The sequence below is a fragment of the Podarcis melisellensis genome (genome assembly GCF_964234715.1).
Source record: "Podarcis melisellensis genome assembly, chromosome: 3".
Taxonomy (NCBI): Eukaryota; Metazoa; Chordata; class Lepidosauria; order Squamata; family Lacertidae; genus Podarcis; species Podarcis melisellensis.
In genome coordinates, this window is record NC_138530.1 from 686,281 (window position 1) to 703,983 (window position 17,703).

General features: G+C 52.8%; 1 protein-coding gene across 1 annotated transcript; it reads right to left on the reverse strand.

Annotated features, from left to right (window-relative positions):
- Positions 1–1,189: 1,189 nt before the first annotated feature.
- Positions 1,190–17,407, reverse strand: TMEM214 (transmembrane protein 214; the record flags this gene model as incomplete). Its single annotated transcript, XM_081906728.1, has 17 exons — positions 1,190–2,500; positions 2,735–2,886; positions 3,766–3,934; positions 4,084–4,180; positions 4,967–5,084; positions 5,913–6,026; positions 7,118–7,166; positions 8,374–8,465; positions 9,585–9,726; positions 10,414–10,515; positions 11,032–11,113; positions 11,431–11,536; positions 11,913–11,995; positions 12,990–13,124; positions 14,620–14,770; positions 16,269–16,568; positions 17,189–17,407. 17 exons carry the CDS (start codon positions 17,405–17,407, stop codon positions 2,374–2,376), a joined length of 2,238 nt encoding a protein of 745 aa, XP_081762854.1. The 3' UTR covers positions 1,190–2,373.
- Between the last annotated feature and the right edge of the window lie 296 nt (positions 17,408–17,703).

Below are 17,703 nucleotides of genomic sequence, written 5' to 3' on the forward strand. Positions count from 1 at the left end.
AAAGGTCATTTTCTAAATCGGGAGACTGAGAAGCTTGTCAGCTCCTGGGAGTTTAAGAGAGGAGGATTCAGCTTGCCCTGGAAGACCTCTATTGCGAGTTGGGTCTGCAAAAGCCTCTCTCTAGCTATTTTAGAGACGGTTATAATTTATCACTGAGAGGTTTCTGTGTCTGCTGCTTGAATTTTACATCTGGGGTGGGGCAACAAAATGCATGTTCTCATTGTTTCAACCTTTAAAGTTTTAAGCAATCAAGGAAGCTCTGAATGCCAAGAATCTTTATTTTCTCGTTCTGTTTTGCCAACAAAAGTGTTGCCTTTGTTGAACTGAACATAATTTTTCTACGTCACATTTCCTCTGTAGAAAAGGAATGTGGTTTGATAAAAGATAAAGCTGTAAAGTTATTAAGGTGCAGACTGAATTGTTAATAAGACCAGGAATATGCAGTATGGCAAATTCATCATCGGCCATTCCATTGACTGTTGGCATTCTTCAGCAATTGTTTGATGAGCAAATCAAAGAGTTTAGAGCAGAGATTTGAACAAAAGTGGACCAGAGAAAGATGAAGTGGAAAGGAGTTAAACAGGACAAAGAAACTTAGGACAATATTGGTGAAGGAATGCCAGGAGGAGGATGAAATGCTAAAGAGTTGGAGGCAACAGAAGGTGAAACAGAGAAGTCCTTCACACAGGTGTTTAGAGGAATGAAACAGTCAAATGATGGAGCTGTGATGTTGGAGGAGTGGAAGGAAGCCATGGATGGAGAGATAAGAGAGAAAGGGCTCTGTACATCTTGGCGTGAATTTAGAGGAAAAGGCTATCAAACATCTGCTTCCCTTCTCTTGCTTCTGCGTCATCAGCTTCCATTGGACCCCGCTGCCCCCAGCATGGGATAGATAATGAGGGAGGCAGCTTGTTTTCAGACTGCATGGCTGATGGTTTTCTTCCTGCTTCTCTACAGACCCAATTCCACAGGGACATGAAACAGGAGTGTGGGGGAGAACCCCCAATCCCCACCAGTCATTAGACTGGATCTCCTACTGCCCCAACCACTGGCCATGATGCTCAGTCATTTTTCCTCCCAATACTAGGCCCTAAAAAGCAACTTATTAATATGTTTTAAAATAAAGAATTGGGGCCAACCTCAGCAAAAAAGGTCTTACAGCAAAGAGAAATAATCAAAGCACAGCGTGTAACCAAAGATATTTCCTTTATTGCACATGACAAAAGCCGCACACCGTTGTCATGACAGGGTCCCATCACCTCTGGAGGTCTGGCTGCAGGAGAGAAATGTAATTGGGGCAAAGCAGCCCCAAAGTCCCCACATGGGTCTGGCAACTCACACAGCACCTGGTGAGCAGGAGCTGCTTCTTCTGACCCACTATTTCCCACTGTGCCCTCCCAAATAAGGGCTCGTCCTTATGCCTGGCTGGGAGAGAGGAGGGCAACTCAAGGTATTCAGGACATGCTGGGAACAGGGTCACCACACAGACTTCAAGGCCACCCACAGGCCCTGGGAAGAGACCAAGGAGTGGGCATTACAGAAGGCGAAAGACGGACCCCAACTAAGCTAGTTTTCCTTCAAGCCAGGAGTTGGCACAGTTCTTCTTTATGGAACTTGCAAGAGGAGTGGCAGCCCTTCCTTGAGAGGGATCCACCAGCCTAGCTGACTAGCCCTCTCTCCCCTCCGCCCTGTTCCTACTCTCTGGGCCCTGCAGTCATGAGCGCTCCCTGCTGCATAATATGAGCTCTCCCCTCCTGGGTCCACGATAAGGCAAAGGCAGCTCTTTGGGGGAAGGCGAAGACTCACAGTCACCTGAGAGAAGGGGGCAGCTTAACGGCTCAGGGAAATGCCCACAGAGCCTCTGCTCAGGCCACAGGGCGATGGGTGGGAGACTGGCAAGGCAGGGTCCCAGGCAGGCACCAGCCCTTGAGACTGGCTTGAGCTGCCAGGGGCAGTTGCAGGAGCCGCAGAGAAAAGGCTGAGGGCAGCAGCAGGCGCTCCATGCATAGAGAGATAGGGAGGGGGTCACTGCCCCAGCAGCCTATTTATTTGGGGTAACAGCACTGAACGTAGGATACAGAAAGTGCTTGCTTCCTGGGTGTGCACTGCTGCCTCCCATCAAACGGACAGCAGACAACTGGCTTTTTCAGCAAGGCTGGAGTGGAGACAAAGAACGACTGCACAGTGGGTGGGGAGCTGGGAGGCTTCCGGCCTGCTGGGCAGACCTGGGCTTCAGCGGCAAGTCAGAGGTGGAGGCTGCCCCTCGCTTTGTGGTCTGCCCGCGGAACAGTGAGTTGGCACATCCTGCTGCCAGCAGCAATGGGAGAGCAGTGACCCAGACCTCACGCCCAGCTCCTGAGCCCTGGGCTTCGACTAGTGCCCGGAGACGATAGCCAGAGCCCAGTCTCTGATGGCCACGGTGGTGTCTTGCAGGTACGTCCAAGAGGAATGGCTGAGGCTGGTCACATGTTTCCGCAAGCACTCCCAGGACCCTTCGCCACTGGAGGAGAGAGCAGAGGGTGAGCATGCATGCTTTGAGGCCTCCTGGATTACTTTGGGACATGCCTTGTTTTGTCTCCAAGCAGTTTGGTATCCCCCCCCCCCCCCCGGAACCTGAAGTGGGTTCCCCCTCCCCATTCTGTGTTCTTCTCTTCCTACTTCTCTTCCGCAGTCAAGCGGCCCCTGCTGTCTGCTTTGCGTGGCACCAAGGATGCTGTGCGCAGACCATACTCACTTGCAGGAAGCCACCCAGAGTTTCCAGGCCCCCTCCAGCGACCCAGCAACGTAGTCCACCGCAGGCAGGAAGTAGTTCCGCATGAGGAAGAGCAGCAGCTCCTTGAGGTATTCCGCCCCGTGCAGCACGGAATCTGGAACTCTGGTCTGGAGCTGGCAGGGAAGACAAGGCGGCTCAGCCAGGCTCAAGTGCCAGCCCTGCCCTTGCTAGGCAGAGAATCTGTGGCTGGCCAGACACACCCAGAAACTGGAACACTCCTAGCTAGAGGGTGGGCAGGGCCCAGGTCCCTGTTCCTCTATTACAGACTGGCATATGAATCAAAAGGAACTGTGGTCTAAGAGAACAGGGTGGCCACCAGCAGAGGGGGAACCATAAGCACAGGTCCAGATCCCCTTAAGGAATTTACAGGGAAATAGGATCCAGGGATGGGGTGGGGAAGAGAAAGGCAGGCAGGCGGACAGACTCTGAAAATACTGGGAGCAATATTTGGCTTCTCTGCAAAGGGAGCTCAGGTCAAGGGCCTTCAGCTGCCACTGCCACCTCCTCCTCACAGCTTCTGCCCATTCTTGCTACTCAATGGAGTGGCGGATACCTCTGCAGCTGTATTTCCTCAGCGGCACTGCCCACATGCGCAGAACCGGAGCCTGTTGACCCAGGTGAATGGGCCGGTGCAGAGGGTGCTTGCCAGTGAACTGGCTTTCCCACCCTCCAGCTTAGCAGATAAACGGTTGATGGCCCCAAACAACGACATCGCTTGACAGTTCACAGCCCAGCTGTGCCTCTGAAGGTGGGGCAACCATCTGCCTGGCTCATTCTCTGCACAGAACTCTGCCTTGCCTCGTCTGCTGCTGACCCCCTTAAGAGGCGGCAGTGTCAGATGCCTCTTTTGGGTGGTCCACTGTCAGGGCCTGCATCTCACTGCCACTTTCAACAACCCTCTCTGCTGATGCCCACCTCTCTCCTTTGACGCCCCAACACATCTCGCCTTCCCTGCCTCCAGCGAGCAAGCGGGGGGGCGGCCCCACCCTTACCCATTCGATGAACCTGGGGAGGTTGTCACTGAGCCAGGTGAGCTGAGCAGAGCACTTCCCAGAGATGTAGGCGGCCGTTTCGTTTGTCTTTGCCCACACCAGCTCCAGGTTGGGTCCCAGCACGGTGGCCACGCGAGAGTAGTAGAGAGGCATGTTTGCTTCCAGCCAGCTGCAAGGAACAAGGGGCGGCAGCAGGGTGAGACCCTGGCAACAGGCTCCCTCCCAAGGGCCGCCCAGAGGGAGAGCGCTCTTCTGCGCTGGTCCCCCTTGAAGGGAGGGGGCCTCCCTGCCGACGGAGTGCCAGCGCAAGCCACTGACCTGTACCCTTCCCCAGAGAAGTGGGAAACTCTGCTCCAGGCTTGCTGGGATGCGGAGAGGATGCCGGAAGAGCGGAGCACCTGAGCCGAGGCAGAAGCTGGAAAACACAACATGCTCCCCTGAGTGGGCTGCTGACACAGGGGGGGGGTGTCTTTGGGGCAGCCCCCTCCCACGTGCCTCCTGCGGTGGTCAGGTGGGATTGCTATGAGGAATTATGCAAAATGGAGCACGCCATTGTGTCCGCGATGAAAGCATTGCTTTGACTGGGCTTGATTCACTGACAATAATTTCTGATTAAATCCCTCTGCCCATCTTCTCTACTGTTCATTTTCTCTGCCTGACAGGCACGTATAAGCATTCTAAACATAAGACTTCACCAGGCATCCTGAGCCATGAAGATAGAAGGTAGCTTTGATGTAGCTTTTGTTAGTTTAGGTAGATCTTAAGGGCCAGGAAGAGAGTTCGCAAGGATGCTAGAGATGCCTATCTTTCCTTGCCATCCTTCCTCTCCTGTTTACTGCTGTTTATGACCTCCAGGGTTTGCGAAATGCATTCCTCCTGGATCCCTGTTTTATTTAGCCTAAAGACACGTATGCATGCTCAAAGTAGTTTTTGTAGTTACAAGGATTTCTCTGATCTGACTTTGTCCCACATGAGGATGTTTTTGAAATGCTCAGAGGACATCTGATTGGTTCTGACAAGTGCTGTGCTAAAAGTTCTTTTGTCAATAAAGGGACCTGGGCCAGGGCGTGACAGAGGATTGTTGCCAGCTCCTCCCAGAGTCTTGCTGGCCAAGCCTCCTGTGTATTTTATTAATCAGGGTCCAATCCTTCCTTGCCTTTGGACCGCAACACCTCCCTTTCCTCCAGGGGCCGGGCCTCACCTTCAAAGGAGCCATGAGTCCTGATGTCATGCATTAGGAACCCTGCAGTGAATACCAAGGCGACCAGCAGCAGCCGAGCCCAGGGAAGGCCACTGGCTTTCATCTTCAGCAGCAGGTTCTGAAGGGGAAACACAAAGAGAGGAAACAGGTAGGAGAATCTCCGGGATGCAGATGGCTAGCCCACCGGGTCACCCACCCACCCACCCACCCCCAAGGATGGAGATTATTCTGGATCCTTTGCTGTCGCTTGAGGCTTCAGTGGTCCAGAGTCCCTTCCAACGGTGGCCCAGCTGTGCCCCCATCTGGACAGGGACAGCCTAACGTCTGTTGTCTATGCCCTGGCAACCTCTATGTAAGATTATTGCAATGCGTTATACGTAGGGCTGCCTCTGAAGACAGTTCAGAAACTTCAGCTAGTGCAGAATTGGGCAGCCTGGTTGCTCTCCAGGGCAAGACGGTTTGAGCATATTACATCGATCCTGGTCCAACTGCACTGGCTGCCAATTCAAAGTGCTCGTTTTGACATATAAAGTCTTAAATGGCTCAGGACAGCAATACCTCAAGGACCGCCCTTCTCCATATGAACCAAGCCGGATCCTGAGATCTTCCTGCGAGGCCCTTCTTTGTGTAATTTCTTCAAGGAAGGTCGAGAGGGCAGCAACACAAGAAAGGGCCTTTTCTGCAGTGGCTTCCCTTTTGTGGAATGCTCTCCCCAGGGACGTTCAGCTGGTGCCTTCATTATACACCAGGCAAAAACATTCCTTTTTATCCAGGCCTTTGGCTGACTAACACCCGAGGACCTTTGAAACGTGTTGTGGGAGGGGAGATTAGGGGTTTGTTTTTGTTCGTTTTTATTGTGTATTTTCTGTTTTTATACTATGTTGTGAACTGCTCTAAGATCTACAGATGAAGGGAGGCATACAAATTGAATAAATAATAACAATACCTTGCAGGCAGCTCTGCAAGCTGCAACATCCTGTTCACTGTTTGGTCCTTTCATGGTCAGTTCCTCGTTTGTGACTTTGAACGAATGAACTGTTTCCTGTAAAGATTTCCGCATCTGGAAGAGAAATAGTCCACAAACACCGTCACAAAGCCACAGGTGAGCCTTGGACCACACCGGGATGGTTGCAACCCTACAGAAGCAGCAGGAATGGGGGCAGGGGCTGAAGGGCCAGACAGCTAGGTGCTCTGCTGCCCTCCCCACTCCCCTCACCCATCGGGGGCCTTGCCTCTGTGCACCCCCCCTTGAGCCCAGGGTGGATAAAAATCAATGGTTTCTTAAGCAATTTTTTAATTTAAATCAGATTTTTAAAATAAAATGCTTTTGGAGGAAAAATCTTTTTAAATAAAGTTTTTCATGTGTGCTACAACTCAGTCTAAGTTTTTTTTTTTAATTGTTTAACCACATCAGTTAACAAACATGGATACATAGGCTATAATGTTATTGCTTTAGTTAAATAAATGGTTTAAATTGTTATTAAGGGAATGATTGTTTTTCTCCTTCCAATAAAGTACAGAAGAAAAGTTGTCCAAATATAAACAGTTAACTTATTAAACCGCACAATAATTTCATAATTATCTGTCCATGTATTTCTAACAGTATAACCAAATCAGTAATTTTTGCTAGAATTGTAAAAACTACTCTAAAAATTATTATTCCAAAAATGAAACCTTCATCTGGTTGTAAATGTTAAGATTATACCAGCAAGAAGGAGTCTTTCAGTAAAAAAACGATTTAAATCAAGTCTTACTGACTAGTGATTTAAACTGATTTGATTTAAATGAAATCCACCCTGCTTGAGCCCCACTCAAGCCAGATGGGCGCTTCCCAGGCCCTGCTCTGAACCCAATGCAAACTATGGAGAATGTGGGCAGCAGCAGGATCCCTTTCAGAGTTCAAACTCACCCTGTCCATGCAGCTCATGGGGGACAGCAAACCTCAGAAGCAGAGAGAACTAGCAGGAAGCACAAGCTGTGCTGAGCTGGAACGACTGAACCTTAGCAATGGAGCAGCCTTTGGGCATGGACTGCTGCCTAGCACTGGCCTGCTTTGGGCAGGGAGGCCATTAATTCATCCGTGTTGTCTGTCCCTAGCGCACAAACTACTGCTTGAAGCAAGAGGCAGTCCAAAGAGCAGGAGCCACAAACCTTTTTGGAAGTGCTGTCCCAGGTCTGCACAAAGTGATTCAGGAGCAGGCTGGGAAAACAAAGCGAAGGCATCAGCTCAAGGATCTCTGCAGAGCCTGGCCTGTTTTTTGAGTTTGGATTTGATATCCCATCTTTCACTCCCCTTCAGGAGTCTCAAAGCGGCTCACAATCTCCTTTCCCTTCCTCCCCCACAACAAACACTCTGTGGGGTGAGTGGGGCTGAGAGACTTCAGAGAAGTGTGACTGGCCCAAGGTCACCCAGCAGCTGCATGTGGAGGAGCGGGGAAGCGAACCCAGTTCACCAGATTACGAATCCACCACTCTTAACCACTACACCACACTGGCAAGTCAGGGACTAGGTGGAGCCACAGGGAGTGATGGCTGCATTCTGGGGAGAAGGGGCACTGGAGCCTGACTTGGGAAAAGGGATCAGTGATCGGGGGTCACAAGTGGAGAGTGAAGAACAGCAGCAGAGGAGGGAGACGGCTCAGGAGGGGGGAGAGTCAAGGGCTTCCACACCGCCGTCTCCTGCCCCCACCTCTCCTGCCTGGCAGGACCAGGAGAGGATGGAAGAGAGAGAAGCAGAGGCGGGTCACGTGCAGGCGCAGTCTTCTCCTGCTGGCAGGCAGCTCAGGTGGGGAAGAGACCTAAGCGGAGGTCTCTGTTGTGGCAACCGCCTGGGAGGAGCTGAGAGATGTGGGGCTGAAGGACATGCCTTTCCCCCACTTGCAAGCGTCCCTTCGACAATGAAGAGTCAATTCCTTGCTTGGCAGCCTCTCATGCCCCAGGCTCCCTCCCCTCCCCATGGCGGGATGGGGGCAACAGGGGGTCCTCTCCCGTTTCCCGTGGGGTGCCTCCACCTACCACTCCCCGTTCCCAGATGACAGCCATGTGGTTCCCCAGATTACGAGACTACTGCTCTTAACCACTACACCACACTGGAAGGAATTTTTTTTGTTTTGACTATGGCAGACCAACACGGCTACCTATCTGTAACTACACCACACAGGCTCACTGTTGCATGCACCTTGCCAAAGAGAGACACCCCACTGCTCTCCCTGCAAAACAGGGGAGGCTCCGCCGCTCCCAGGCGGACTTTGCGCCGTTTCAGCAACCACGAGGGCTCGAAGCACAGCCTTTCCAAAAAGTTCAAGCGGACGTTCAACCACCATGATTGTAAGCAGGACTGGTATCCTGCAGGTTTCCAAACCGTCAAGCAGGGCATGCAATGGGGAAGCATCCCTGCCGAGTCTCACCTTGACTGTGGGAGGTGTTTGATGTACAGCTGCCTCCAGACATTGAAGCTGAGGGGATCCAGGCGGAGGCCTTCGGCCAGGCAGTTGAGCAGCTGCACAGGACAAGAGCAGAATTGGTCCCAGGAGTCTAATGGCCAAATAGCAGCAGCAGCCACAGGACTGAAGACTTCAAGATAGCGCGACAGATTTATGACATTCCTTGTGCCCCACTTATTGATCCCAGTTGGGGTCAGGAAGGGGTGCCTTCCCTACAGCCTCCCCTCTTTCTGGAACTGCCTTTTGGCTGAGCTCTCCTTCCTATTCTGGCTCTCAGTGCCCAAAGAGGTTCCTCCCCATCTAACGGTTCCAGACAGAGAGAAAGGAGGCTATAGTTCAAATCAGTGGGGTTGGATGCCACAGTGTGTGTGTGTCTGTCTATCTGAAAGCATCATTTGGCTGCTGCACCCCTGTCTCTGCAGCAGAGGGAGAGGGAGAGAGCCATTCATCGCTCGCACCTGCGTAGCACACAAAATGCTCCAGCCTCCATCCCTGGCACCTCTGTCTGCCCAAGACACAGCCAGAGTCGGCAATGCACCTAACGGCAAGTCGTAAGCACCTGCCCTGGGCTCTGATTCAATGATACTGTGGCCCTGTTAAAAGCTGCTGTAGTCAACCACGTGGATGCCAATTAATTATATCTGCAAATATTTGCACCTAAACAATAGCCATGGTTCCCAAGTTAAGACATGTTTTCCTTGTTTTTAGATCATTAAGAGGACATTTAATTCTTCCAGAAGAGATGGGAAATTCAAGGTTGCCACATTAGCTACAAACAAAACTAGTTTGCTTGCATTCCAGTCTCTCGGGGGCTGAGGGAGGGTCCTGCACCTTTCCAGTCTGCCCGGATTCCAACCCACACTTTGGCAGCCAAGCAAGGGGGAGAGAAAGGGAACTGGAAGCGAGAAGAGCCAGGAAAACCCTGGGGCTGAGCCCCCCAAGGAGGGCCCAGCAGACATCCCCTCCTATTTCAGAGAGAGACGCCCAGTTTATCAGAAGAACTGCCGCCCATGGGTTTGGCACTGGAGGGAATTAAGACACAAAATAGATCCTCTGACTGAACAAACTGGCGGAACCTTTTCATCCAGAGGTTTTAAACTCCTCAGTCTAGCTCAGTTGTTGTCTAAATGTGGCAGCCCCACTAGATGCCACCCCCCCTTCTGCCCCCTCCTCACCTCTTTCTGCATATCAAGGGGGCAGCTGGGCAGGGCTCTGGAGAGGAAGGAAGGGAAGTAGGTGTGCAGGGTGGTCTCAGGCTTAGCCCCAAAGGCCAGGACTTTCAGGCGGGGATACAACTGGCGCAGCTGCTCCTGCAGGCTGGGGAGAAAGAACGTTTGCTGCATATGAACTGCTGCATTTTTACATGCGCACACACACAGTTCTGCCTGGATTTTATATAAATAGTTGTATCTGTTAACGCTGTCCTAAACTATACAGTGAATACATTTGCATCCTCTGGAAGAAATGCACAGCTTGTACAGTTACTGTTGGGGGCCTGAGTTCAACATTTTATTTTAAATTTGGCTTGTAACAGTTCAGTAACCCGTTATGTAAACTAGAAGCATCAATTTGAAAGCTATTAAAATCTCAAAATTGAACTCTAACCGTAACACCAGTTGAATTCTATGCTAACAGCAGGGTTTTTAAAATGCTGCCTAAACTACCAAGGGTTTAGGTTAGGAAAGGAAACTTGCTCAGATGTGAGGCATTTTGCAGAAAGGCTTTTCTGTATCTCCCTGTTATTTACTTCATGTATTAATTGCTTCCTGCGAAACATCTCAAAGCAATTGAAAAACAATTTCAAGTAAAAATAAATAAATAAATGCCCAGGAAGGAAGGAGATGCCCTTCTGCTGGGGGGGGGGGCTCCACCGCAGTGTTTTGGTGCAAACAGAGACACACCAAAGTAGACACGACACCCCCCCTCAGTCTCCCCAGGAATGGGGCGGGGCTCTGACTCTTCCCATCCATACACCGTGAGCCGGTCTCCCTTTAGGTGTCATACCTGGGGGTTAGAGAGTTGTTGGGCATGAAGGCAAAGTCCATGAGAGGGAAGAAGTCTTTGGGTCCTATCATACCAAAGCCTTTGGTCAAGTTGGGATGCATCCTGTCAAGGAAAAAGCAATGCCTGTCAGCTGGGGAAAGCCACTCCCACTTCATTACAAACTCCGCCTCCGCTCCCCGTGCTGGAACAAGGGCCTCCACAGGCCTCCCTCGCAGGGCTATACTGCAGGAAAACCAAATCCGCCCTGTCTGTGCCCACCATCCCTGGCTGACCTCTTCTTGCTGTTGAACCCAGGAGCTGCTCCTTCCAGAGGCCGCCTCCCGGACATGAGAACCCAGGGCATGCAGCACAGCTGCCTTTTGGGATCCAGCAGCAGTTTATTGGCCCACACCCAACCCATCTGAACCTCCAAGCACTGGTCTGACTCCTTAACTGCCTCTGCTGATTCTGATGGAACCAAGAGATAGAACTGAGTGTTATCTGCATATTGAGGACACTTTGCTCCAAATCTCCCTGTGACAGCTCCCAGAGGCTTCAGAGAGATGTCAAATAGCACGGGGGGGGGGGGGACTTGGAACCCTGCTGAACAAACAAACAAACAAGGACATGGCAACTCACAACAGCAGCCGATCCAGGTAGGCAATGGCGTATGGGGAGAGAGATTTGATTCCCAGAACAGGGAACATAATGCCAAGCCACACTGTGGAGAAAAGAGTTGGGAGAGCAACAGCATTACATTTCTGCCCTTGCCTTCATTCGAGGATGGAGCTCAGGGCTGCTGAGCTTCAGAAAGGCAGCTGCTCCATGTGCCTTCAGGCCACGCAACATGCTCTTGAGCCACACCACCAGAGGGTCTGGGGCAGGCTGAGAAGAGGGCATCACCGTTCAAGGGGCTGGAGCAGCTCCTTCTAGCTCCTGATCAGCCCTCCCCCCCCATGTCATTTTTATTAGGTCTCCAAAAATATTCCAAAGTGTTTATCATCACATACATTTTTTTTTAAAAAAAGGTTGTCTCACCTTTAAGTCCTTCTGTAAGATCAGTAAATCCAGCTTGACCCAAGGCCCACATGATCGTGAGACATTTGGCCGGACGGCTTTGATGGGAGCTCAGCAGCTCAAGATACTGAAAAGGGAAAGACTGCAGGATTAACTCTCGGTGGCACAGAGCCCAGTGGGAAAGGGGGCCAAAGTGACAATGCTCCCTCGCAAGCAGCTGGAGCCCTCTAGCACAGAACATCAGCCCCTGACTTCTCTGGGATATGAGATGTGAGGGACTGAAGGTGGGACTCCCAGCACAGGGAAAGGGGGGTCGGGGAGGGAGGGGCCCTGTTTCATGCGCATGCAGGGCAAAAGTATGCTTTCCTATTCCGAAGATGATAGCTTTCCACTTTTACTACCTGTCTCAGTAAAACATACCAGGAACCCTGGGAACCTGGGTACCTTGGAGAGGGACAGAGGGCTGCCTCTCCAGGTTGGACGGGGCAACTGCAGCTACCCACCTTGCTCAAGTTCATGGTGGCAACTTTAGGCCTGTCCATCAGCATGGCCTGAATGCAGATCCTGTAGCCATGCAGGGAGTCCCCTGAAAGACAAGGATGGTGAGGAAGACTGTGAGGGCCCTTCAGGGAGGGCGTATCAGCCTGGAGCCCAGAGCCCCTGCGCACCGCAGACTCCATCACACACTGGTGGGATCAGAGCAGGAGGAGAGGAACAGAGGCCCACCCGGGTATGCCTGTCCCCCTGGTGTCCCGCTTCACTCAATACAATATAGAGTGGCAGACGCTTTAGAGCCCATAGTCCTTGCCGTGGCCCCCAAACCCCTCTTGAAGTCCCCTATAAGAACACAGCCAGCACCATGCTTCTTCACTAATGTAGCCGAACCCTCGTTCCTTCACTGATCCCACCCCTTGTCCTCCCTTCCCCCTTGCTCTGACTTTAATTTGCTGCCTCTCACCCAACTCCTGGCTGCTCTTGCTGGTCCACGGAACTGCAGGGCTGGGACCCCTCAAGTCTTCTAGTCCAACCCCCTACAATGTAGGTATCACAGCTGGCACCTCTTTCCCCCTTAGGGTCCCCTCAGGTCTCCACCCCACACGCCTCTGCCCTGATGCTCCCCATCTTTCAATCCCTCACCACAAAAGTCCCAGCTTCACCAGAGGCTTTTCACCTCCTTGCTGCACCCTTTAGGGTAACAGCATTGAGAATTAGGTGGGTGTGAAATCAGGTTTGTTCACAACCTCAGTGGGCAGCCCTGGTCACTTTTAGTGCCACTTCCAGCACATAAACTGCCTTGAGGTACATGCAGTACCCACCAGGGCCCTGCGTACAAATACAGTGGTACCTCTGGTTGTGGACACGATCTGTTCCGGGGTGCCATTCGCACCCAAAAAGTCTGCAACTAGTATATACTTCTGGGTTTGCCGTGTTCACAACCCGGAAAGCCACAACATGAAGACAACAAACACAACAAGAGGTATGACTGCAGTTTGGCTCAACTGCTCTCTGCCCTCAAGGGAGCATGTGTGGCAGAACCTTTGACCCAACGGCTGGTTTACTGGGCTGCACTTCACACTCACCAGGAGTCTTGTCCAGCTCTTGCAACATTGTGTAAATACAGTGGTCAAAGAAAAGTTCCAGGACACCCGCCGATTTCGACAGCAAGGACTTGATGGTGCTCCTCAGCTCTTTGTTCACAAGGCAGTAGGGATAGTCTGCAGCCAAAAGCAAGGTGGCAGTGTGAAGGAAGGGGTGGCGTTCGTTAGCCCTCACTGCTGCATCAACTTTCCCATGAGTAAAGCACAGGTGGGAAGCCACATCCCTAAACAGCAGAGCAGTCCAAAACTGCGGCTTGATCAGACTCTCGGGGAAACCCAGTTCAGAATTCTACCTTGGCAGCACAAGGATAACATGGAGAGAAATGTGCAGAGGTGACTGGCCTGCCCTATGAGAACCAAACCAGGCGCAGCCGCTTCTTCACCAGCGCAATGCCAGAAGCCAATGCTGAAGCCACCTTGCCAGAGCTCGAAAGTCAACCACAATTCAAATACTGGTGAGTCTGTCAAGGGCTCCTGGGTTTTGGAGCAGAGATGCATTCTGATCAGGAGGACGAGTATAAGAGCTCTTGGAATGAAAAGGAAATAAGCGACCACCAAAGTCTGCAAGGCCCCAGCCCAGGATGCTGACCAAGTGCCAAAGCCAGCCTCTTCTCATTAACTCCCAGCATCCACGTCCCTGTGGAGTCGGGAAGAGCATCTCTGCATCATCCAGCCTCTGCCCTGCTGCCAAAGGCCACTGGGAAACGCTGAAGACAAAGGCAGCATTGTGCAGCCACGCCGGGAGCATTCGGCCCCTGACACCCTTCCCAAGCCAAAGCAGCAGACTCTGCCCTTAAGGCCCCTGCTTGGCTTCCAGCTACTTGGCATATTGGCAGGAAAGAGAGGAGCTGCTTTTCACCCTTCCCTGGGTCAGAAAAGGGCGAGAAAGGCATTCCCAGCAGAAACTGAACATGCCGTGGTTATGAGACTTGCTTCTCTAAGCACAAGCTCGGAGGGAATGGCTGGGAGGAGACCTCGACCCTCTCTCTCCCCTGGGCTTTTCCCTGCCCAGGCCAAACCAGGCAGCCAAGCCCACATTCCTCATCCAGGAGGCACAAAAAGGTCTGTGTGACAGAGTGTAGGAGACATCATCAGCAACCCTGAGAATGTTATCTTCTTTTACAAGGAGTAAGAAAGAAACCACCAGTGTATTTTCAGGTATATGAAGAAGTGAGACTCTGGTTTAGAATTCCAGGGGTTACAACCCTCTCCTTGGCTGCAAAAATTCTGCCGCTGGTGTCACAGCTGCACAAAAATGTCAGGTATTACTTTTGTTTCTGCAGTCCTCCAAAAACCGAGAACAACTTTCCAAATTCTGAAGAACAAGATTCCTAGCAAAACCATACAAATTCATGCAGCATTCAAATGCTGGCAACTTCCCACCCAATTTACAAGCGTGAGGCTTTCTAACTGTAGAATTCAAAATTTTGCTGACAGGAGCTTACTCACGTTTCTCCTTCTCTGATCACTGAACTAGAAAGTCTAAATGTTGTGCAAGCAGCTGCCAAGGCCACAAACCAAGCCCACACCAGGACAGGTGCTCTGGGTGTTCAAGCGAGCAAAATAGCCCCTCTCTCTCTCAGACACACACACTTTCCAAGGCAACACTTACCATGAGGGTGCTGGCTGAGGGTGGGGTCGCTCTTTGGAGCTTGCAGCTTGTAGTTCAAATATCCAGCCAGGTCTTTGACCCACACAGAAGGATTCTCGGGGAACATGCTCAAGCTTTTGTCCAGCTCCTTCTGGAGTTCTGACAAATCAAGCTGGGGGGGGGGGGAGAGTTAGCTGAGCGGCTGCAAAGGGAAGACCCGCCCCTCCCCACCTTAGCAGGGCACATTTGGGCTGTTTCTGGAACCGCTCTCTAAGTGAACCTATTCCACAAACGGAAGTGGCTGCCGCTCAGCCAAGGAGTCCCACCTCAACTCCATCGGCCCCCAAGGGAAAGAGGAAGCTGTCTTATCCTGTCTGTCCATCTGGCCCAGCACTGTCCACCCTCTTTGGCAGTCGCTCTCCAGGGTCTTGGGCAGAGAAAGACGTTTGACATCACAGAGCACCTGATCATTTAGCTTGAGGTGTCGGGGATTAAATTTTCAGCATGCAGGAGAAATGCTCCACTGCTGGTTCCTTGACTGATCAGCCAAAGGCTCTTTCTCCAGCGTCCCATCCATGCGCCAAGTGGAAAGCCCATTAAATGTTCAGAAGGACTGTCAGCTGCTTGCCCCCTCCCCCAGGCAAGGGGGGAGAGGGAGGCCGTGAGTCCCTAGAGCACAGCTTCCTTCCTTCCTTCCTTCCTTCCTTCCTTCCTTCCTTCCTTCCTTTCTTCTGCAGCTTAAAGCTGGTCCCTAGTCTACATGAACAAGAGACGCATTTTCTGTACTTCACCTTCCAAATTCTAGGAAAAGACACAGGAAGGAGGCAACACGTTTCCAGCTCATATATTAAGGAAGGCAAAGTTTAGGACTCCCTCCTCCAAAATAAAAAAATAGACGAGTTGCCTTTTTAGACTATTACTATTTATTCTGAAGCTAAAGGCTGTGCATGAGGTAGACACCAGCATCAATGCAAAGGCTGGCCAAAGGCACAGTCCCTTCTTGGAAATGGTTCAAAGAACAGTCCTAGATACATGGGGTAGGGAGGAGACCTTTCTGCACGTATTGACAACTTGTGGTTTCTCCTAAAGTTCCTTTCTCTAGCTAGGTGAAATATTCACCTCAGGGGGCAAACCCACAGCCAGTATAGCAATTCTGGATACTTTTAAGGAATGATGGCCTGCTTCCTCATCAAAAGAATCTCAAGGCAGCTGACAAATCAAGACATTGCACAGTGTTTAAAACGATGGGGTGGGCGCCGCTGGAGAAGCAGCCCTGGCGCAGGACAGCCCTGCTGGCCCGGATGGATGGAGCGGAGAAGGATGGGAGCATCTCCGCCTGCCTCGCCCTAGTCCAGGCATAGGCAAACTCGGCCCTCCAGATGTTTGGGGACTACAATTCCCATCATCCCTGACCACTGGTCCTGCTAGCTAGGGATCATGGGAGTTGTAGTCCCAAAACATCTGGAGGGCCAAGTTTGCCTATGCCTGGACTAGGCAGACCTCACCATGGGCAGAGAAGAGGTTAAGGAAGGGGGCTGGGGGCCTCTCGCCCACCCGGTGCAGCTTGTCCTGCCCTCCTCCGGTCCCCGTGACCTCCCTGCGCTTCTCCGCAGCTGCCATCCTGGGCAGGCAGCAGCTCCCACAGATCCCCCTTCCCGCCAGCCACTCACCGCCTTGAGCGCGTCCTCCAGGCTGCGGAAGCGGCCCTGCTTGGGCGCCGGGTCCCCGCCAGGCGGAGCCTTCTTGCTGCTCTTGCCGCCACCGGCCGCGGCCTTCCTGGACGCCGGCTGCCCCGGCAGAGGAGGCGGAACCTCATCTTTGCTCTGCTGCCGCCGCCGTCCAGATGTCACCGCCGCCGCCTTGTCCAGGCGCAGCTCCAGGAGGCTGTCCGGCACAGCCGAGTGAGCTGCGGGCCCAGAGCAGAGAGAACTGTCACAGGCTGAATGCGCAGCTGCCCCTGCCCCCCCACCCTGGGGTATTATAATAATATAATAATAATTTATTATTTATACACCGCCCATCTGGCTGAGTCTCCCCAGCCACTCTGGGCGGCTTCCAATCAAGTATTAAAAACAATGCAGCATTAAATATCAAAAACTTCCCTGAACAGGGCTGCCTTCAGATGTCTTTTAAAGAGACAATAGCTGCTTATTTCCTTGACATCTGGTGGGAGGGCGTTCCACAGGGCAGGTGCCACGCCCGAGAAGGCCCTCTGCCTGGTACCCTGGAACCGCCAGAAGGTCCTCAGAGTTGGACTGCAGTGTTCAGGGTGGAGAAGCTCCTTCAGGTCTCCTGGGCTGAGGCCGTTTAGGGCTTTCAAGGTCAGCACCAATAATACTAATACTGATAATAATATATTATTTATACCCCAGCCACTCTGGGCGGCTTCCAACAGAATATTAAAATACAGTAGTCCATCAAACATTAAAAGCTTCCCTCTTCAGGTGTCTTTTAAAGAGAAGACAGCTGCTTATCTCTTTGACATCTGGTGGGAGGGCGTTCCACAGGGCGGGCGCCACCCCCGAGAAGGCCCTCTGCCTGCTTCCCTGTATCCTCCTGGGGGACCACCAGAAGCCCCTCGGCGCTGGACCCTGGCGTCCGGGCTGGAGAGGCTCCTCGGGGTCTGCTGGGCCTTTGGGGCCTTTCGGGCTGAGCCCCGCCCTGGGCGAAGGAAGGGTCGCCTGGGAGGCTCGGCTTCGCACTCACCGGCCCCGCCCAGCGCCTTCCGCCCCGACGGGCCTCCTCCGGCGGCGCCCCTCCGGCCGGGCTTCCCCACCACCTCCCAGCGGCCCAGCACCGCCGCCGCCATCGCGCCCAACCGCCGCCTCAGCCGGAGAGGCCCGCCGAAGCCGCGGCCGGCGCGCATGCGCCAGGGCGGGCGGAGGCGGGGCCTCGCGCGGCTCCCCCGGGCGCCGATTGGCCGCGCAGCCGCCCGCCCCGCGCCCGCACGCTCTGCCACGTCCCCGGCCGAGCCCGCCTCCTGCCGCCACGTGACGCCGCCGGAGAGAGGGAGGGCCGGCCGCGGAGTTCCGCCCTTCGCCGCTAGGGGCGCTCGGCCCGCGTCTCTCTCCGCTTCCTCCCTGTCGCAGCTTTTCACCCCGCCAG